The 23,686-nt window shown below is 39.3% G+C and overlaps 1 protein-coding gene across 1 annotated transcript in view; it reads right to left on the bottom strand.

The window, feature by feature from the left end:
* galnt14 (UDP-N-acetyl-alpha-D-galactosamine:polypeptide N-acetylgalactosaminyltransferase 14 (GalNAc-T14)) overlaps positions 1–23,686 on the bottom strand; it is a 139,855-nt gene that overhangs the window by 35,105 nt on the left and 81,064 nt on the right. Inside the window, exons 3-6 of the mRNA XM_032585047.1 lie at positions 21,892–21,990; positions 8,791–8,858; positions 7,334–7,399; positions 1,249–1,370 (exon numbers count right to left, since the gene is read on the bottom strand). Of these exons, the coding sequence (XP_032440938.1) occupies positions 1,249–1,370; positions 7,334–7,399; positions 8,791–8,858; positions 21,892–21,990 (355 nt within the window). The remainder of the gene's footprint in view (positions 1–1,248; positions 1,371–7,333; positions 7,400–8,790; positions 8,859–21,891; positions 21,991–23,686) is intronic.

Below are 23,686 nucleotides of genomic sequence, written 5' to 3'. Positions count from 1 at the left end.
AGAAGTGGCTGGGGAGAGGGAAGTCTGGGCCTCCCTTCTGAAGCTGCTACCCCCGCGACCCGACCTCGGATAAGCGGAAGAAGATGGATGGATGGATGGATACTGGTAAGATTTCAGCTCTCTATCAAAAAGACAGACAATTATTTTAAATGTGATCGGATTTTAGAGCGGTGTGGGGTTCTGCTGACCCAGATCAATACTTCATACATTTAAATCTAAATATACGACTATAAAATGACCGGAGCGGACAGTGACAAATGACTTGTTGTGCATTAAAACACACGTACGCACGCTGTGGGAATGAATAACGATGACGTTGACACTGCAGCCCAAACACATCTGACTCTTAGGTGGATTTAATTATTGATCCGTCTCTACACAGGGAGATCAAAGGTCTTTAATACCAACAAAGGATCTGCTGACTTGATGAATCGGTGGAAAAAAACTCAGGAAATGAGAGGACACAGAGAGAAGAAGGTGAAGAAGAACTTGAGAGTGGCTGTTTGCGATGAATAAAAGTAGAAAAAAGTTATGAAACAATAGCAAAGACAAAGAATGTCACAGGAAAGGAGGAAAAAGTGTCAAACTCCAGTCCTGGTGTGAATCACACCAATAGATTATTAATAGAACTCTCTTCAGTTAAAAAATATAAAACCAAAATTTCACCAAGTTTATAAACAAAAAATAGTTTCGATATTTTAGACTTGAACATGTGAGAATTAAACTAAAGAAAAGAAAGAGAGGTGATTTGTTTGAATTAAATAAATAGTAAAAATGTGATGGCAACAGGTGAAGTCTGGCGATAAATGGAGGAAAATAACTGCAGGCGAAGAGAGCGGTGACAAACAAGAGCAGGAGTGATGGAAAAGGAGAAAGAAAAGATGTAAAACTGGAAGAACTGACAAGTGCCAAAACAGGAGCAGACAGATAAGAGAGGAAAGGGCAGTTAAAGGCAGGCGGCACACAAAGAGGAGACACAAACAACGGAGGCTGGCGGTTGAGCGTGTGGAAGGAGAAAGTGCAGCACTTATTCCTTAATGAGAGGCAATCAGAGAGACGGATACGTTCACAATGAACACATTTCATTCCTGAGGCAACTGCAAACACAAAAACACTTTCAGAGGTTTTTCATGAGGTTTCTAAGCTTTGAGGAACTCTGCAGATGTTACTGGAGCTGCTGATCCCAGTTTTTGGAGAGGGTTCAATCATTCCAGCTGTGTTGGTTAGCATAATGAGGCTGCAGCTCACCTGTTTGATCCTCTGCAGCAGGGGGGGCAGCCAGTCTTTGTTGACCTCACAGTGGCTGTCCAGGAAGGTCAGGACTTTGGCCCTGGCAGCGTCGGCCCCTCGCACTCTGGACCGGATCAGGCCTGAACAAAACGACACTTTAAGAGCTTCTGGCATCTTAAGGTAATTTCATAATGTGACAAGTGTGATTTCTTCAAATTAACTCATGAATGAAACTGACCATGTTTTCATTTTAATTGCTTGTTTGCCAAGCAGACTGGACACTGCTCCAAAAGCAGGAAGTAGAATGTAGCACAAGGCATTCTGGGTAAATTCAACCAAAAGAACACCTGAGTCTAGATCAGGGGTGGAAAATCCTGGTCCTCGAGGGCCGGTGTCCTGCAACTCTTAGATGTCTCCCTGGTCCAACACACTTGAATCCAACAGCTGAATCACCTCCTAAGTGTAGTCAGGTTCTCCAGAGTCCTACTAATGACCTCATTATTTGACTCAGGTGTGTTGAAGTAGAGATACATCTAAAAGTTGCAGGAGACTTTTAGGCCCTCCAGGCCTGGAGTTGCCCACCCCTGGTCTAGAGCAAGCAGAAGAAATTTCTTGTGGTTTTCTTTTTATCAAAGACAAAGGAAAAATCCTACAATCCGTAACATCTGACTCAATTTTGGTTTGCATTTCATGAAGAATGAAGTTGCGCTCAGAGTCTTCTTCAGTGGTTCTTGGTGCAGCGCCGCCACAGGTGAGGAGGGGAACAGGTTTTTCAACGGTTTGGTTGGTTTAACTCAGTGCCATGAGAAACAGAACCACAGCAGCTGGAAATTTAACAAATGTTGCAGTTTTGGTCCCAATCAAACTGAGTCTACTGGACTATCAGGTGTGAAAACAAACTGACACTCAAGATTTGCTGTAGTCATATTTACCCATAATGCCGTGTGCTGTAGTCCACTTCCTGCTTTTGAAACGGTCTCTGGTCTGCTTGGTGTTCACATATGGATTTGAACCGTACAAAAGTTGAATTCAACCCAACTGAGACCGAAATGGGAGTCCATATTTTTGGTCTGATTACGCATCCACACCTCCCCAAACAAACCAGATCTTCTAGGAAAACGAACTGGAGTTGGATTAAAGCGGACTAAACAGGGCTGCTGTTTAGTCTGCCTGAAAAAGCAACAAGGCGTGGTGGGAATGGAACCATCAGCCTCGGTGGTGCGAGTGCCTTGCTGCATGTATTGACATCTGATCCCTCCCTCTCAGGCCGTAGCTGGCCTCCTGGCTCAGAGACAGTCAGCAGAGGGGAAAATCGATGCGAGCTCTTAGAGGCGCTGTCAGACATGGAGACAACCTTTTAACAGCCGCATCACACTCTGCATGTACGTGTCAGGCTTCGTCTGGGAGAAAAGCTTTGTTTGTTCACTTCTAAAGGACAGAAACAGAAAAGTGAAGGAAGAGAGTCGATGTGTGTGTGTGTCGGGTGACTTGAGGTCGTTTTTAAATGTGTGTGTGTGTGTGTGTGAGTAAATGAGCTAGTTAGGGAGGTCTCCCTGATGGTGGCCAGTGTTCTCCTCTATTTGGTGTAAATGGTCTAATCAATACTCCCTGACACATAGATATATCCTGCGTGAATGTGTCTTTTCAGTCAGTGCGCGCACACGTGCACGGCTGAGTGTGCACGGCGCCGAGGGTCCATTGTGTTTGTGTGTGTCGGTGACATTGTACAAGGGGCCGTGAAGTTCCACGCAGAGCAGTTAGGCCGGGGCTCAGCCAATTAAAAATCCCATTTCATCCTCAATAAGGCTTTATTTTCTGGATGGATGGACCCACACACATAAACGGAGCCACACGCAGGCCGGCACAAACACTGACGGAGGAATAAAGTGACCCGAGTCGGCAGCCGATTACTTAGATGCACATAAACACATTCAGAGCCGACTCAGTGTACAGAGATGATCTTTAATCTCTGCTGATAATCCACATCTGTACTCTACTCTCACTCTGAGCTCCTTCCTCTCTGCTAACAGGAACACACTTTAGGTTGACAGTAACGCTGAATGTGAGGTTCATTTTGCAAGAGGAGGTGGTTTTAATTTTTGTTTTAACCTTTATTTAAGGAAAGCCTGATAAAGATGAATGTTTTTTCCTGGGAGTCCAGACTCTTCTGAAGAAAGATCAACAGTCCAGAAGTTTCTGACAGAGATTAGACTGAAGCAGCTCTACCAAAAGAGACTGAGCAAGTGGGATTCAAGTCACAGTCACTTACCAAAAACATGTTTAGAGAAACAATGTTGGACTAAGTACTAATCCATCATTTTATTTTTATCACAGCTGTTAGAAACAATCAGCATATTTTCTGCTTTTTGCCTGAAAATGACTCTTAATATATCTCAGGAACTGCAAGGTTTATTTGAATCACTCTGTATTTAAAATAAAGGCAAGACTCCAGAGAGTTTTTCAAAGATCTAAAAATAAACATAAATGAAATATGTAAACAGTAAATGAATATGGCAAGCAGTAGAAAAAATGTTTTGCTTAAAAAAATCTACTTTGTTTGGGAATAACCCTTTGAATACACCAGCCAATAGCAAGTCAACTAGCATTGCATCTTGATATTTCAGCCCAACTGCATATTCTTTTGAATATTTTAGATGCTCCAAATAAAATATCTGTATTTTTACGAACAATATGATAATTTTCTCCCATTAAAATGCTTTGGATTAGGTTGAGGTCAATGTTAATGCAAGAAGCGAGAGGATTTATCGGGCCAGCAAGTCTCTGAAGCATAAACCATCTGTGGTTGACAGAGAAGACACACAGAGCCAGACTGGTGAGCTTTTATGACCATTAAAAAGATAATCAAGTCAAAAAGCCTAAAGCCATAAACTATTAACAAGCCAGACTGATGAAACCTGCTCCTGTGAGTCTGTAATGAAATCCTTCAGCAGCAACATGCAGCACAACTGTTCGCTTTGTCTCCGAGACAAAGAGGTGAGGCGAAGGCAGGAGAAACTCACCAGGCTGGGAAGGACAGAAACCAGGGAGATGTCAAGCAAACAGTAACAGGAAGGAGCGGCGGGATCAGACGGGGCAGGGACACTTTAGAGGAGTGAAGACTATTATTTTCCAGCTGTAATGTGAGTTCAAATGGCACTGGTCTCATCAAACTTCAACAAGCGTGCTGGAGTGGCTTGTAAGTGTTTTCTTCTTCTGCTTTTCCCTGTGAGGAAACTGCTCTGACCTCAGGAAGCAGTCTGCATCGAAAACCAAAGTCTTTTCCTTCAAACACTTTAAACTTTAAACTGGTAATTTCCTGCTTTAACAGGTAAACCAGGAGCAGGCACTTTATTTACTTTATGTGCTTCAGGTTTAGATCTGTTCATCTCTATCATTGTCATGAGGTGTGATGGTGGGTGGTGAGGCAGATGCAGTGGAACCAGATCCTAATGAAAAACAATGATATTTCATGATGAGAATCGAACAAAGTCCAAAAAACCAGGCAGCACTGCTGAGCGGAAAACCAGGACTCAACACAGGTAGCAACTGGCTACACGAATGGACATGAATACAACTGACAACGTAGACCAGGGGTCTCAAACTCCAGTCCTCGAGGGCCGCAGTCCTGCAGCTTTTAGATGAGCCTCTGCTGCGCCACACCTGAACAGAATAATTAGGTCATTAAGGCTCTGGAAAACTGATCTACACAAGGAGGAGGTCATTAAGTCATTTCATTCCAGTGTTTTGTACCTGTGGCACATCTAAAAACTGCAGGACTGCGGCCCTCGAGGCCTGGAGTTTGAGACCCCTGACGTAGACAAAACGACTGACTTGACAAGGACCCGAAGATGAACAAGGATCACAGGTGGAGTTAAATACACAGAGGGAAATCAAGGAAACGAGACACACCAGGGAACAATCCAGGGTCAGACGGACAACATGGAGACTCAGAGACACAGAAAACTCAAAATAAATACCGAGAAAAACACAGATCCTGACAATCATGTGGCTTTTATTTTCTATTATTGCTCCAGTTTTATGATGTGTTTTATTGATCTCTTATCTGTGGTTCCTGAGAGCCGCTTAGCAACATTTATTCATAACAGTCGGTCAAATATCTGAAACAGCAACAAAAACATCTCTGTTTTACACCCGTGACCATTATCATGGGAAAAGTAAGTACACCCTCACTGCTTCAGGGAAGTAGCTTGTTATCAGCTTTATTAACTGATCATCATCATAGTGACACTGATAAAATAAAAGCAGTTTTTGTACTTTATGACTCTGGAGCAAAAGGAAAACAATGCCAGGGTTTGTTTAACAATTATTTAACTAGGAAGAGAAACTCATTGAGATTAAAAATCTATTTCCTAAGGAAGTTCTGGAAAACAAGATAAAACAAGACAGTTTTAATCTTTAAAACAGTTTAAATACAATGTTAGACTAATAAAACTAATTATATAGTCAATGCTGAAAAACAACAACAATGACTACAGGGTAGAAATTTCTGCTGTCCATCAATTCAGGATGCATATTCAGATCATTTTGAGGATCAAAAGATATAAGGAGCTGCAAAACAAGAACCATGAAATTATTTTCTCCCTCAGCAGATGTGTGGCTGTAATGCAGAGCATCATGTTTGGAGAAAAAGAAACATTTCAGCACTAACATCTGTTATCTTGCTAATTATTTGGTCTTGTTTTGAACCTTCAGCCGTGAACTTCTCTGTCTTTCAGAATAACAATTTTTATATCCAGTTGTCATGTCATGGTCTGGTTTGGACTGGGAACATTTGCTACATCAAAACATATTCGGAAAAATGTGTCTCCATCTTCTACTTAGTGCATCAACTTCTTTTTGGAAAAGTCTCAAGTGTAAACACTTTTCTGCAAAGCTGAAAAAGTTATTTTGAATTTTGTGCTTTCCATCAACCATTTCTAATGCAACACTTCAAAAAACAAAAACGTTGATGGAAACACAGTTAGTGTCGAAGATGAGATCTTCTGTCTGAGATCATTTTCTAGTATATTAACCCACAGCCTCTGCATGTACAGCACTGGGCTCTGGGTAAAGCTAAGTCACTAGCATTCGCTAACCTTCACTGAGAAAAAAGCAAAAAATAATCAAAATCAAACCATGCTCTGTCTTCTTTTGGTTAATAAATGTCAGAAATATCCCTTCATTGTTAATTTGACATTAAATAGTACATTTTAAAATATTTAAATAGTTATAGAGGACCCAGAAATTTTATCAATTAATACAATAAACAGGCAACAACTCAGAACTTTTTCAGGTTTCTAATCTAAATAAATGACATACAGCTGTAAAAGTAGCAAAATTAATGTTTTCAGTCATGAAACTGGGGAGCCATTTTTACCCAACATCACCTATGAGGTGAAAATGTTTGTGATTTTTAAAATTTGTTCAGCCTCCGTCATTTCAAAGGAACAAACATTCAGTAGCAAAAGGAAATCCCAAATACCAGAGACCTTTAAAAATGTTCCGCCTCCACAGAAAGTCTAAATAAAATAAAACAAATAAAATATTCTTTATTTAATCCCTGAGCTCCTAATACCAGAAGCTTCAACACCTTGAAAGCCATGTACAAACATGCAGGATAATCTGCTGCAGGATTAAAAACACATTTTTAAATCTTTACGGAGGCACTTAAGAGTTTTAAGATGCCAGAGCGCTCATGACCCCATCGCTTTGTCAGCCTGTCAAATTCATTTGTGTATTTTGTTTGTATTTTATATTTAATGCATGAAGGCAGCTGGAAATAGATTTCACAGAAAAATGACAAGCAGAGCTAATAGACAACATGTGAAATCAGGAAAACATCCACATCTACAAGAACACTGCTCATCAAGTTATTTATGTATTTGGCTCCTTAAATGCTTTTTTGATGGAGATTTACTGAGAATTCAGCGGCTGACCAGAATCAAACACAGTTCTCCAAGCTTTTACAGCCAAGTCTGCCTTTGGTGCATGTCTTGCTACTGCTGCATGATAGCAAAGACTCATAACTCCTCATGAACACACGACACTCAAACACGAGGAGCCAGAAGACAGCCAAAGGCCGTCAGGCTCCGTGTTGCCATACCTTCTCTCTTGTTGTTGCGAAGACATTTGACTTTAGGCAGTTTGGTGAGAAGCTGGCAGTCGCTTTCTGGAAATAAAGATGAGATAAAAAACAGGATGTAATAAATGTCAGGAGTGCTGTAGGGAGGCGGGGTGTGGTGTGTGTCATCAGTTCCTTTACACGCTGCAGGCTGTTTCCAGCTGAAACACTCCACAGCAGCAGGACAATGACTCAGAGCCAGCAGCGTGATGAACGGCATGCTGGGAGCTTCCTGCTGGATTCCTCATTTTATCATCAGGATATGTTCAGTCCACTGGAATATGTTCTCAAAATTGAAAAATTAAACATCAATTTTTAATGCATGTTTTGGCTTTTATGCAGGAATGCACCGATCCGCTTCTTTCACTTTCGATACCGATATCTTTCAAATGGTTCAGAAAGTTCTCAGTATAATGTAAAATATATAATGAAGCATGATGTTGCTCAGGATAGAGTTAGACTGAATAGATCTGCCCTTATGGATCAAACACATTGTCACCGATACTTGATCTACAATTTTATTCAATATTGGGACCGATGCAGATATAAATATCTGATTGATGAATCTCTACTTCTTTGCAGATATTTGACTGGATTAGTTTGACATGTTGGAAAAGTAAATCCAGCTTGTTGTTTATCCTGCTGCTGCTCCGTCTTTGGTTATGTGTGTGTGTGTGGGTGTGCGTGCTGGTGTGTGTGTGTGTGTGTAACACATCAGTCCCTGCTCCTGTCTGTCTGTCCTCTAGCCTCATCTGTCTTGATAATTACTCCACAGTCTAAATGTGCCACTATTTAACCTCCATCACTTGGATTCTCATTCAGCTGCTTCCCTCATGTCTCCATCCGTCCGGCAGCGAAACGACTGACGAGTCAGGAAACATGAAAAATGACACCAGGAGGCAGGCTAAGGAAACCTGGCTAATGTTGTGTTTACGTCTTACCTTAACTTTAGGTGTGTGTGTATGTGTGTGTGTGTGAGTTTCTATGTTTGGTAACTAATGAGTGAAATCCTGCAAAAAACATCTATTTCCTGCCTCTAAATCTTACTTCACCTTTAATGTATTATAAACGAAGTTTTACCAGAACATTTTCGGCTGCATTAACTGAACCAGGTGATAAACAGCATCTTAAAATGAAGGGCGTGTTAGTTAGTTTCACTTTACTAGTTGTTCTCATAGACAGAATTAGCTACTTATTCCTGTATAATTCCTCTGAACTGTTCTCTCAGTTTCTTTTGTACTTTTCACACAGGTTTTGAGTATTTCTGAAGACGATAGCGTGTGAACTCTGACCCCTAACACAATTTAATCCCCAAACTAAACACCCAGCTGCTGAGGACACATTTCTCCATCTGACCTGCTTCGTGCGTCTCATCTCTGTTTATTTTGGACCTGGAAAAAACCTGCAAGCTGCGTCTGCGAGCTGCAGCTGCGACTCACCGTTGTTGCTGAAGTCGTCCACCAGGATGATCTCATGGATTAGATGAACTGGAGTCCGATTCAACACACTGCAGAGGAAACAAAACAGATCATCACACGTTCAGACACGCCTCCAACATGAGCCTGGAAATGTACAAATTAAAAGAAAGTGTGAAAGTAAATGCCAACCAGCAGACACACACATAGACACACACACACTCTCACAGGTGTTCATAAAACCATTACACATGCACAGCACAGCACATGAAACAACATATTGAAAATGTCAGACCAAATTCCTCTTATGAAAATGTATGATGTGTCGCATCTAAAAAACTATTTCATTAGAGCTGGAGATTGAAACATAAAAAATTCATAACTTTTACAGGAAGAAAATGAGAAAATGTGTTTTGTTCTGGGTGGGTTTCTGCTCGATTTTATTTCATTATTTCTACTGTTCAATAACCTTTGTTCATTATCCCCTCTGGATACGAGCGCAGAGGGAGGAAAAGGCAGGAGGACGAGGGGAGAATAAAAACCCAGGATAAAGAAGTGATTAGAATAATGACTGGAATGGGAGGGAAAGAGGAAATATTAAAAAAGAGGTGAAGCAGCGAGTAAAAAAGAAAAATGTAAAAAGCAATAAAAGCATCAGATTATGCATAAGCTCCTGAGAAAAGGAGTAGAGAAGAAGAAAGCAGGAAAAAAGGAAGGAATAAAGTTTTGTCAAACATAGGAAACAGATTCTGAAGGAAAGAAAACAAATGTAATGGAGAAGATCGAGAGGAAAAAAGGATTATTAAAGATTCAGTCTGCAACATCTGAGAAACACAGAAAACACAGGAATAAAAAAAACCCACCAATAAATCATTTTTCATATTATAACCACAAAGCTTAGTGTTGTTTATGGGATTTTATATGATATAGCTACTTAGAGTAGTGCATAATTGTGAAGTGAAATGAAAATGAATCATGATTTTTAAATATTATTCATCAAAATCTAAAAAGATTGCAATGCATATGAATTTATCTGGCATTATGCTAATACAAGACGTAAATTTAACTGAGACTCTGTCAAATTAACTATTTATGGCAATTTGCCTTAAATTTTATATTGGAATAATTTCAAGGGGTGGGAATATTTATAATATAAGACAGATAAGTAAATAAAATGATAACTGGATCTTAAAATATAACTATTTTAAACAGAAAGAGGGAATATAAGGTGCCTACAGCAAGCAGGTGAGAGTTAAGAGGGGAGAGCAGGTTGGACCCCGGACCCAGCAGGAGGAAAGTGATGGAGAGTTGAAGAGACAGGGACGGAGAGATAGGCTGAGATTAAGGAGAGAGGGATAATAAAGGAGAGAGAGAGATGGCAGCCTGGTAAGGGAGACAAATAAGCCTGATTGTAACTCTGTTTCTCTGCAGAGCCGAGGGCCGATCGGGAAAGATGGATGAATGGATTGATGAATGAGAGAGAGGAGGAGAGGAGGGAATATGAGGAATGTGTGGGCTTAGGAAAACAGGGAGGAAAGGAAGGATGGGCTCAAGATGAAGAGAAATAAAGCAGCAAAGAAGTGAAATTTTAAAAAATGGTGGGACTTGTTCCTTCACAGATTGCATTAGGTAGGCTCATCAGTTAAAGCATGACTGGTCAAAAATATAGACTAAAAATATAAAATATGATTTATTTTGTAAATAACATCAGAGCTGGTAACAGCATCCACTCAACTTTCAGAGAAATTCACAGCAAAAAGACAGACAATGTAAAAACTGTTGTGATCTACTGCTGAAGGGAGATAAAACTTTTTTAATGTTAATAGTTTCAGACTTAAAAACCACCTGAATTTAAATAAATCTGGTTTTTTTTTCTGCATTACTAAAAATCTGGGAGGTTCTTAATGTATCAAACTCCCTAATTATTGATTCTCCGTGTTTTGGTTGGGCTGTGGTGTACCTCAGGGCTCGCTATTTGGGTTTTATAATATATACAGATACATTATGTTGTTTTTCTTGATATTCATGATTATAAAACTCACAAATAGCCCTCACAATGTGAAGATTTTTATTTTGGACAGCAAATAGTGGATGACCCAGATAGTTACAAACCATTCAGTTTAGACCAAAGAAAATATGATTGGTTTGAAATATTTCTGATGCCTCCAAAGCTTTGAGTTTTCTGTCTCTAACTGTCAAAATGCCAGGCCATAATGAATCCTTTCAAATCTTTTTCTCCATTTGTGTGATGTTATCTTATACAATTTAACTTAAAATGATCAAAAATCTTGAAACATTTTTTTTATTTGCTTTCTTTGTCCAGTTTTCTTGTGTTCAGACCTTTTATTATTTATGAGACTTTGAAGCACCAGAAATAAAACAAACCCTAGTTTGGCTTATGAGATGATTGCTTATTTGTATTTTAGCTAAAACCCAGATAAATAGAAATGTTTCATTAGTTATTTTTCCTTGTGAATTTTGAGCTAACTTTAGCAAAAGATGTAAAAAGTATGAAATGTGAATTATTTGTGATTGGCTGTAATTTATTGGGCCAGGTGTAATTGTTCTGTCACATGTTGTCTGGAAAGGTAAAGAAAGAAATGCAATTTCAAAGACAGCTGACAGCAGGAACAGCTGATCAGTCATGTCGGGTAAATGTTCGTCAGAACCTTTTCAGGAAATGTGTTTCCATCTTTTTGGGAAACGATTCCCACCTCAAGCGAGTATTAAAACTTTTTTTGCAATATGAGGAAGTAATTTAGCATCTTTTCCATTTCCATTAAATGCAATACGTCCAAATGCACTTAAAAACATTCCTGGAAACACAGATACTATTAAAGGTATCAGTCAGGAAATCATAGACTTTCATTGATAAATGGTGACAAAAATGGATGTTTCTCCAAATTTAGCCCAAATCTGAGCATTGAAATGTCCAGGATGTTCCCAAGAGGCTGTCAGCAGCAATGGAGCATCTATAAATGATTATGGATGAATGGTCACTAATCTGCTTCCTTTTTGTTTCTCATTTCTTTTCCAGAATCCCATATTCTTCTCTTTCACACACACTGAAGAGTTTCTACTCTCTGGTTCGCAGCTGTGAGGCTTAACCTCCCTTCAGGAGAGCTGAGAGGGGAGCTATCTTCACCTCACAGGAAATATTATCACCACTGACAATACGCAGTCAGCTGCCAGAGAAAAGCACCTCTATATCTGCACCACTCATTCCCAACTCTCTATATACCAATTTTTTTTTTTGTGGGAAATATTTTCATTACCTGCAGCTGCAATTTGGAGAGCGCTTTCATCCAAACAATCCAGCGCTTTCTGAGCTGCATGTGTGGGCCCAGTGGGACTCTAACCCCACTCTGACACTAAATGGGCGCTGCCGTATGGCTGCCAGGGTGACGGGATCAAATCCCACGGGAGACACTTCTGCTCCGTATTTGTGTACTCAGAGTGGAGAGAAAGCTTTCAGCATGAAGGTGATAAAAGCTGCTATCAAGCTGCACCGCAGTTAAAGGAGCAGAACAAACAGAAAGGCATAATGTCACAACGCTTTGTTCAGTCAAGCAGCATGCAGACCGATTCCCTTTCATTCAACAGAACTTGCTGGAAAGCACTAAAACCCGTATAAGGAAAGTAGATCGTAATTACACTTCCAACAGTAGCTGTAGTTAAAGCCTGCATCCTGCAACGTGCTTCCACAAAAAAACAATAAAAAAAACCCACTTTCCCCCCTGAACATGTGACAAAACCTCAATTACAGGTTTCAGATTGTCTCGCCTCTCTGCTGGCCAGGACTCATGGGCTTTACACCTGAGAAGTGATGCTTTCAGCTGAAAAGAGCTACATTTCTTCTGCACAGTTGGTTACAAGACAAACAACATGGCCACTTTGTGTTTCTGGAGAAAGCACTGTTTGTATTTCTGAGTCAGCCGCAGAATTGCTTTTTACTAAAGATTATTTCTGCAGGTGAGAAGAAGTGAGATGTATTTCTAATAGTTTTGCTCGTCTTGTTCCCTTTATCCCGTCTGAAGCTCTGCTGCATTTTTCAGCTTGGTTTCCTCCCACTTTCTTCCTCTCTCTGCCTGATTGGTCTGCTGACAGCCCGTTCTTCCACCTTCCACCTTCCTGGAGTAATTCATCACTCTTTCCATCCACCTCTGCTTCTACCGCTCCTCCATTCATTTGAGGCTGATGTATTTCTCCAACTTATTTCTCTGTCAAGACACCAGCAGCAAAGCAACCGTAACAGAAAAACCTGTTTCTGTGTGAAATATTATACTTGACTAGGACATTTTAACTCAATAATAAACCTAATTGTAAAGTTCTTGCAGCATAAATCAGAATATGTCAATACTTTAATTAACTTATTCATACATCCACAGCATATTCAGTTTTTAATTATGATCAACGCATTTCAATAGAAATTTATTTTAACTTTAATTGCAATGTGGAATAAAAACACATTTACATTTTTTCACAAAGAAATCTGAAAAGTAAAAGCTGCATTTGCATTCGGCTTCCACACTGCAAAACACTAAATCTCACCAAGTAATTTTATTCAGTTTCTAGTGCAAATATCTTATCGTGTATATATATATATATATATATATATATATATATAGACTGCTCAAAAAAATAAAGGGAACACTTAAACAACACAATATAACTCCAAGTAAATCAACCTTCTGTGAAATCAAACTGTCCACTTAGGAAGCAACACTGATTGACAATCAATTTCACCTGCTGTTGTGCAAATGGAATAGACAACAGGTGGAAATTATTGGCAATTAGCAAGACACACTCAATAAAGGAGTGGTTCTGCAGTTGGGACCACAGACCACTTCTCAGTACCTATGCTGTCTGGCTGATGTTTTGGTCAGTTTTGAATGTTGGTGGTGCTTTCACACTCGTGGTAGCATGAGACGGACTCCACAACCCACACAAGTGGCTCAGGTAGTGCAGCTCATCCAGGATGGCACATCAATGCGAGCTGTGGCAAGAAGGTTTGCTGTGTCTGTCAGCGTAGTGTCCAGAGGCTGGAGGCGCTACCAGGAGACAGGCCAGTACACCAGGAGACGTGGAGGAGGCCGTAGGAGGGCAACAACCCAGCAGCAGGACCGCTACCTCCGCCTTTGTGCAAGAAGGAACAGGAGGAGCACTGCCAGAGCCCTGCAAAATGACCTCCAGCAGGCCACAAATGTGCATGTGTCTGTACAAACGGTTAGAAACCGACTCCATGAGAATGGTATGAGGGCCCGACGTCCACAGATGGGGGTTGTGCTCACAGCCCAACACCGTGCAGGACGCTTGGCATTTGCCAGAGAACACCAGGATTGGCAAATTCGCCACTGGCGCCTTATGCTCTTCACAGATGAAAGCAGGTTCACACTGAGCACATGTGACAGATGTGACAGAGTCTGGAGACGCCGTGGAGAGCCGTCTGCTGCCTGCAACATCCTTCAGCATGACCGGTTTGGCAGTGGGTCAGTAATGGTGTGGGGTGGCATTTCTTTGGAGGGCCGCACAGCCCTCCATGTGCTCGCCAGAGGTAGCCTGACTGCCATTAGGTACCGAGATGAGATCCTCAGACCCCTTGTGAGACCATATGCTGGTGCGGTTGGCCCTGGGTTCCTCCTAATGCAGGACAATGCTAGACCTCATGTGGCTGGAGTGTCAGCAGTTCCTGCAAGATGAAGGGATTGAAGCTATGGACTGGCCAGCCCGTTCCCCAGACCTGAATCCGATTGAGCACATCTGGGACATCATGTCTCGCTCCATCCACCAACGTCACGTTGCACCACAGACTGTCCAGGAGTTGGCGGATGCTTTAGTCCAGGTCTGGGAGGAGATCCCTCAGGAGACCATCCGCCACCTCATCAGGAGCATGCCCAGGCGTTGTAGGGAGGTCATACAGGCACGTGGAGGCCACACACAATACTGAGCCTCATTTTGACTTGTTTTAAGGACATTACATTAAAGTTGGATCAGCGTGTAGTGTTATTTCACTTTAATTTTGTGTGTGGCTCCAAATCCAGGCCTCCATTGGTTAATAAATTTGATTTCCATTGATGATTTTTGTGTGACTTTGTTGTCAGCACATTCAACTTTGTACAGAACAAAGTATTCAATGAGAATATTTCTTTCATTCAGATCTAGGATGTGTTATTTGAGTGTTCCCTTTATTTTTTTGAGCAGTGTATATATATATATTGTATATCATATTTTAAGTGAAACAAATCTGCAGTGAAACTTGTATGTTTTGTTTCTAAACCCCAAAATTAATAAAACAAGCTTGCTTATCTTGGTAAACAGTTACTCTTCATTTATTTTTGTCTTAATTCAATTGTACTAAACGTTTTGTATTAGAAACTAGAAAAAAAATTTCTTGGAAATATTTTGTGTTTTTGCAGTTTGGTTGATTTGTTCCAAATCAGTAGACAGAAACACTCCAAATTCACATTTTTTTTCCATTTTTGTGGCATTTCAAAAGTTTGCTTAAAATTTGCATGGAAACAGGGCTACTAGCAAGATTTAGCTTTACCAACCAATAAAAGGAGGTTGGATACAAATGTACGGCATCGTCTCTTAAATTTTATTGATAAAAAAATTGTTTTTATTCTACTTAACATAGCTTTATAATGGTATATCTTCTTTAAAGTCTGAATTTGAAACATGACATCAGCAGCTTTGGAAAAGCCGTGTAGCACCAAAGCTCATCTACAAAGAAAACTCTAAAATGTTTCCCAGGTTGTCCAAACACTAAATGCTTGTCACTGCTAATCTACGAAGATCCGTATCCGGTTTCGTTGATTTACTCTTCATGGCTGCTTATTTAGAGGATTTTTATGCACAAACTCATCAGTGTTAATCTATGCAGCATACAAACCCTGAATGGTACCTAAATAGAGTAGAAATCTGAGGGTATTGATGATCTGTGCTGCAGTGGCTCGGCATCCAGACTGAGTATGTTTATGTTTTCAACCAAAGGTGGCTTCTGTCTAATCAAAATGCTAAATGCTACCTGATTAAAATAAACACTATTGTTTCCAGGCATAACTTTGCATTAATCATTGTACCAATAAACCAAACAGGGAACGGAGATTGATAAAGAGTTAAAAGAAGTGCAGACTTTAGGTTGAGTCTTAATCAAACAGCAAACCTGCAGTAACAAGCAAAGACTATAAATCTTCCCCTTCCTTATTCCTACTAAATCCTGAGTGTTTAGTGGTGGAGGAAGTGGTGTGAACTCTTTACTGAGCGTTTTTAGGAGCAGTGAATCAGAAAGTGCTGATGTGGTGCTGATCTGGAAGTGGCAGCTCTATACCCAGATGAATGTAGGCTGCTGAGCAGAGCAGGACGGTTGCTTGGCTGGACTCAACTGTCTGATGGACCAAATAAATAATTAGAGAACGAGATTTATTTTCTTAAAGTCTGATTTCAGCTAAAAAGATGCAAAACCCCCAAAACTACCCAGTAGCCCCACTCTGGTCTGGTCCTCCCAGATGCCCCAGTGTTAGGTTTGAAACCAAAACTGTGTGTCAACTCCAGCAACAACCACATTGAGAAAGTTCAACTCTGCCCCCAGCCTAGAGAGTACGTAAAGTATTTCACTGAAAATATAACATTTCTAGAATTACCGGTTGCACAGCATGGTGACTACTTTGTAAAGTTATCCTTGGGATAACTTAAGAAAACATTAAACGGTAACTAAACCCCAAATCAACTTGTTTTTGTAGGTAAATTGTATAAATAGGTCTTAATGATCTTGTGCCAATTCTGACATTTTTATATCAGAATGTTGTTTAATTCTTGGCTACTTTACAAACATTAGCTAACTTTGGGTCAAGTAGCTTCGTGCTAAGGAACTTTAACTTCCCAAAATGCCTTTTCTATCAAATATTTTAGTTAGGCTTTATGAGATTATTACATGTAATATGTAAAATGATGAGATCTGTTTATATTTACTAAGATGTAAATAATGTGGTTTTCTCCTTTCAGTTCCATCATAAAGAAAGAATCAAGAAAAGTGACCTCTAGATATCAGAACAAATATCAGTTTCAAACGTTTCATTCAACTTTTTCTCCAGCCAGTCAACATTCAGAACTGGTTAAAGTAAATTAACAATAAAATGCATCAACTGCTGATGTTATTTATGCTTCATCTGTAATCTCACCTGCTGCTAAACTGTTTCAGATAATGATGTTCTGCGTTTAAGGCCAGTTTGAGCTTTCTGTCCCTCATATCCTCCTGCTCTGCTCTGTAAATAAGCTTAATATATAAAGCAAAACCAACGAAAGCTATTAAAACCAAACAAGTCTGCTGCAGCTCTTCCTGCTCTCGTCCTCCGTCTGTCTTTATCTTGTGGGCTGCTTATCTTTGCTTAGCAGCAGCACAGAAGATGAGATCAATTTTTGGATCAGCCCTTGATTAAATATCGACAAGAAGCGGCTCTGCCTCTGAAAGCAGCTCTTTGATCACAAGATGAAAAGATTTCAGAGTGCCCATGATTGTCTCTGAAATCCAACTAATCAGCAGAGGTATGATTATCAGTGAGCCTGAAAGAGCAAAAAACTCCAAAAATGATTCTCTTATATTCATGTAACTGTGGACATTTGATGTTTCTGTTGGACCCAGCAGACAGAGTGGGACTCTGCCAACTTTACTGCTATTAAAAAACAAACAAAAAAAATCTGATTTTTAGTTTCTGGTCAGAAAAAACTCACAAATATTCGGGCAAAAAATTAAAATGGGACATCTGATTCAGTGCATACAACAGCTTCAGCTCGGAAACATGAATACAACCAGCAAACTTTGAAAAGAGTAAAGATTAAAGTAGAGCCCCAATCATTTACTTTCTGAATAAAATAACTCCAAATTATTTGCAAAAAATCAATGTATTCAATGATTTTTTTTACAAAAGTATATCTAAAATATTTGAAAGAAAATGCAGCTTTGGAAACTAAAATAGCTGCAATGCTACTTGCTTGGCATCTGCAAAGCAGCCAATCCAGAAGCGCCATTCATTTCCTGATTGGTTGAACCGCTAAAGAGCAGAAATGAGAAAAACTATTTCCTCCTGCAGCAGAGGTACGATGGTTTCCACTGACGGTATTAATCCATATCAAGGAATATGTGATGCTTGAACAATTAAAATATTCAGTTCTCAGTTGTGTTGTGGTTCCTGACCTAATTAGAGCCAATAAACAACATATTAGTATCAAAAATACCAATAATGTATTTTTACATGAATGTTTGAATAGTAACATATAACTTAAGTCATTCGTTGCACCTTTTAATGACAATGCAATTTGAAAAAACTAAGTCAAAGTTTTAGTAAACTGGTGATTATAGATTGAAATGAAAATGCAACAAAATCTGATTTCCATTTCTGTGCTCAACAATCAGACCTTCAGATTGGCTCTTCAGCACTTACTTTACTTACTAATAATCAAATTCTACATCTGTAGTTTTATGTTGAGTGATATTTCACTGTTAAGCTGTCTGAGGAATCAGAGAAACGCCTGTTTTCTGTCTGTCCACGTTTCTGTCCTCATAAACTGCTCTGACTCACAGCAAACAGCAGAAAAGTGAAGAGATCGCTCTGCCTCTGGAAAGCACTTCAGCGTCCCCATAAAGACACCAAATGAACACTTCTTTTAAAGTGGCCACTCTCAGTAAACCTCCTCCTCCTTCAGTCAGAGCGAAACAGAAAAGTGCAGCTTGGGAACTAACATACTGACACCTCTGTTGTGTGCAACAAAGAATAAAGTGCTAAACCACAAAGACCTTTGAGGAAAGATCGTCCTTGAGTTCACTTTTCCACTTGACTTAATTGTGTTTCACTCTCTGAGGAGAGGCTGTTAAAGGCTTTTATCTTCTCCCAAAAACTCAAAGAAAAGCACAAAAATATAAAAACGAAAAATCCGAATATTCAGTTAATCTTTGACTCATTGGCTTTTACTCTATAAACATTATGTTTCAAGACATTTTCATATGACGCAGACTCTTTGATTTAATTGCATTTAAAACATTTAAATGTCTGATTTACTTGGAAAAACAGATTGTTGGAAAATGTCATTTTCTGGGATATTTTCCCACATTCACACAACTGATGGTTGTATTGAAAAACCCTAGAAACAAAACCAGTAGTTCTACTGGCCTGTGAAAGCCTGGAGAGGTTTACAACGACTCTGGTCAGTTTTCTCATCGCCGTTTCACATTTCTGCACCTTTGCCTTTCTGGTTCCTGGCTTCATACAGACAAAGTGTCCATTCATACCCAGCAGGGAAGAAGTTTATTCTATTTTTTCCTTCTTTTTCAGGTTTTCCCTTCACTTGTCTGTGTCCATTCGGTCCTACCCTCTGCATCCTCCACCATCACACCAGCCAACTTCATCTCCTCTTTCACCATATCCATACATCTCCTATTTGGTCTCCCCTTCAGCCTCCAGCCTGCAGACATGTTAAAGGGCAAAGCGGACCGGGCCATGACACCGGCTGAACAGAGACGTAACCCCTACATTGTTCCAACTGAATCTGAAACTCAGCTTTCCAGCAAACCCTCCTCTGTTGGCTTCATCAGACTACGATCTCCGGCTTCCACTGCATCAGTTTGCAGCTGAATGTGATAAAAATCAGAACCTCCAAGTCCCAAACCGCGGTCTTGACCCGGAAAAGGGTAGAGTGCCCTCTGCAGGTCGGGGTTTAGGTAGCTCAGGGTCCTGTTCATGAATGAGGAAAGGCAAATCGTCTGCATAAACGAACCTGTAAACCCTCAGGTAATCTAATTTAATCTGACATGCTGGATACTTACACACTAATAGAGGCCATTCAAAGACTCTGCCTGTCACAGCACCATCTGGAAACACGATACCGTCAGCTAATTTGTGCAGGTACTAAAAGAAACACTTCAATGGAGGGTATTTTTATTTCTTTTATCTTTTTACAAGTCATTGTAATCATAAAAATATTATATTATTTAAAGAGAATAACCAAAAATAAATAAAGAAAATAGGTCCTAAGTAGTATTTTAATTAAAATAAATTAATATATTACTTTGTTGATGTACATTTCAAGAATAATAAAGAAATATTCCATCAGAAAAATTAACTCTATCATCTCAGATTCTTTATATAAACAATATTTTTATTCAACAACCTTCTACAACAATCATGATTTTAGATACAAACATTTGTTTAGATCAATTTGCTAAGCTTCAAACATTATTCATTTACAGATGATTACAGAAGATGTAATTTTTTCATGACTGAAGGTTTTTTAAGACTGAATTTTAGTTCATCTTTAGACGTTTTTAAAATCCAACAACATATGAAACTTTACACAAAAGCTAAAAGGACCTGCTGCACCCTGGTGAGAGGAAAGGTTCCAAATTCACCAAATAAAAGCAAAAAGCAGCTAAACTACTTCCAGTTCCAAGTCACCATGGGCAAGCTAACACACACCAACACACACGCCCACAGACACCAACACACACCAACACACACTGACACACGGAGCCAGTGGGAGCCGTCGGGAGCCGAAGGGAGCGCGGGGACCCAGGGAGACAGATTGTCTTTTAATTGGTTGAAAACTGCAGAGCTTTGAGAAGAGCTGAAGGGAAAGGACACACATGCACCGCATACACACACACAGAAGACACACAATGTCCTCTGTGATAGTACGGAGACGTAGCCAGTCCCTGCTGACTGACTGGCATAATGAGCTGAACTCCAGCCAACACAGGGAAATGTGTCTTAGTGTCTTTTGTGCTGAATGTTGGTTGGTAACCTGCTGATAGCATCAAAATGAAAGACAGAACAATGGCTCAGAGGCTCAGGGTCAGGGTGGGGTTTTAAAAATGTCTCCTGATTAGATTCTGCTGCAGCATCACTAAATCAGCCAAAGGAAACTTTTTACAGCGTCTGCTAAAGGTTGAGGCTCATCATTCCTCAGATTTCTGACAGATTTATATCTAATACCTTCACAGAGTGGGATTTTTACACGTTATCTAAAAATGAATCATGTTTAACTTCAATGTTTCAGAAGATTGTTCTATATTTTAGTTGAAATTACATTTTCTTACAGTTATTTATTCATATTTGGCATTTTAAGATGGGACATTTATTTTATTTGTGCAGAGAATTTTCTTTTTTTAAAAGTTTTTCTCCAAGATGAAATGAAGGGCCCACCTGCCAGACGTTCACAAACCTTCTAACTTTTTCTCTCAACTGAAATAATCTGTTCTCCCTCCATGACATGGGAACTAATGCAATTACCAGCAAGTCTTTAACTGGGCTTATTCCTCTTAGCATGGACAGCATATCCTGTAGATTTTGGGAATATTTGCTGTTTATTTGCTAAAGTTACATGGGGGAACCAAATATTTCAGTTGAAATAATCTGTTCCAGATCCATAAGATGGGAACTAACTAACCTACAATCTCTGCAGAACCTTCTTTCTGCAAAGCATCAGTGCTAACAAATGTTAGCAACTGCTAATCCCTGCAGCGTTTAAATAGATTCTCAGTGAAAACTCTGACAGGAGAGAAACAAGTTATGAGGGGATATGACAAACACACCAAGCACAGATTATTAAAGTAATAAATGAAAATTTAAAATCAGCAACAAGTTAAAGCAACATGTCATAATGTCACATTGATCTTTATAAGTTTATATGACTGTGACACATTTTTAGAGATAGATAATTATATTTTCACTATTATGTTTCCATAGCTAAACTTTTTTGATATTCTCCTAGTATTGAAAAAATATAATTTTTCAATTGCGTTGTTTCCATTAAATAAGAAATGCAATTAATATCACATATGATAAGTTATTAAACATGCAGAGTCATCATCTTCCAACTACTTCCTGTTGTCTTCTTCATAGTTTGCACCAGTGGGTTAACCCTCCTCATCCTATCGCAAAAACTTTTCAACAAAAACAATAGTTTTTCTCAAACTGAATGTTTCTATTGAGCACATTTATTTTCATTATTATAATTTGCACAATTATATGGCCGATGGAAATGCAGGTACTGACGTCCCAACCATGAACCAAACTGGTCCAAACTGCAGATTGTGTGAAATGAGAGTAAAGCCGAGGCATGTGCTTGCGTTACCTCTTGATGGTGCGCAGCAGCGTGGATCTGGCCTCGTTGTGGAAGGTGATGATGATGGATGTTGCAGGAAGATCTGAGTCGTAGTGAAGAGCGCTGCACCTGCCAGCAGAGAGAGTAATGAACATGACATCTGATCTATTGATCCTGGGAGGAGTGTGTCATGTGCTACAGCTGTAACAAGTCACACAGGGATCAATGAGTTATTGTTCTGAGATTTGTGCTCGACATGCTCAAATGAGCCGAGATGTTTAAACTGTTAATGCAGCTGAGATTCAGGAGGAAAACCTCTGCAGGTAAAACCTGCTGGAAATGGATTTAAGATTCATTTAACCTGAGACACAGAAAACAGTCAGTTAGCATCATTATTGATGAGATGCTGCTTTATTCTCATTTAGGTCTGAATGCTTAAGGTTCCAGGATACTTATCACACACACACACACACCCACACACACACACACCACCCAGTGATCAGTCCAGACCTGTTATAAATGAATTATAGATGATCCCCAAGACGCTCATTAAAATACACCACATAATGGTGAGTGTGTGTGTGTATAGGTGTGTGCTGTGTTCGCTGGGTCAGCAGCCTTTTCTTCTCAAAGAGCACACACACACACACATACACATCCAGTATAATGAGAGGACTGGCCTTTACCTATCAGATTGATGGATTGGTGACATTTTCAAACAGTAGCAGTGCTCGCTCTGCTCTGGCCTTCATGTTTCTTTAAAAAGCTCACCTTCCTCACACATCTGTAAAACTAAACACATCATGACAGCTTGATGGATGGATTTCAGATGCATCTTATTTACCTGTTTTAATATCAGCACATTTTGAGATGAGAAACTAAAAAACGGTTGCAGTTTAAATGTTGGTGAAGTTATTCTGATGAACAGCAAAATGAAATGTGTTTTTAACCATCTATTCAAAAATAAACACCAAAGAACATGGATTATGTTCTTTGTAAACTTGTCTTTAATCATCAGCTTCCAAGATGAATGAATAATGAACCACAAAGCCATATTCTGTTCAAAAATGTCACAATATGCCCACAAACAATAGCAACAAATAAGTATTTTAAAAAGAAATATCCAACTGAGTATGTCAATAAATATAAATATCATAAAGTTCGGCTTCATAAGGTTATTATTATTTCTTGGTTATTGTTTAACTTGTTTTAAAAATATTATTTTTAACACCTTAAGACCTTTTTCTTTTTGTGTGAACCTTTATAAATTACATTGTTACACCTGAATTTCCCCTTTGCTGGACAATAAAGGTTGTTTCTCTTCTATATGTGGTTTCACTATGACTTCCAGCAAAAAAAATACATTTTTCTGAGGAAATTAGAGGCTTACAAATTGATTATTTAAAAAAAATTACATTTACAAAAATCAGGTTCTTTTGAAGTGTGTGTCTACGTAGCCAACGTTGAGTTGGGGCTCCTTTTGCTTTAATAATGCTTCAAAATTTGTCTCTACAAGTTTTTGTTTTTAGAATTGCTAATGAACTACAACTGTAATATTTCCTTCCTTAAACACAAAATTGCTTTCTTTTATGTTGCCTTCTACAAACATGCTGCTAGAATCTTGAATGCACGTTACGGTTCTTTTAAGACAAATTTCTGACTTTTATTTTGTCACAAATGCAATTTTATTTTAAGCACAAAGTTTAGAGTTGCTTTTGAAACATAACCAATGAAACATTAATCAACAATCTAATGTTTAACGATGGCATTTAACAAAATGTAATGTTTCAATCATTGACACATTTCTATATTTGAGCCAGATAAA

Source organism: Xiphophorus hellerii, chromosome 15 (genome assembly GCF_003331165.1).
Source record: "Xiphophorus hellerii strain 12219 chromosome 15, Xiphophorus_hellerii-4.1, whole genome shotgun sequence".
NCBI classification, from domain to species: Eukaryota; Metazoa; Chordata; class Actinopteri; order Cyprinodontiformes; family Poeciliidae; genus Xiphophorus; species Xiphophorus hellerii.
Note: the sequence above shows the minus strand (reverse complement) of the source record. Positions and strands in the feature narration are given on the sequence as shown.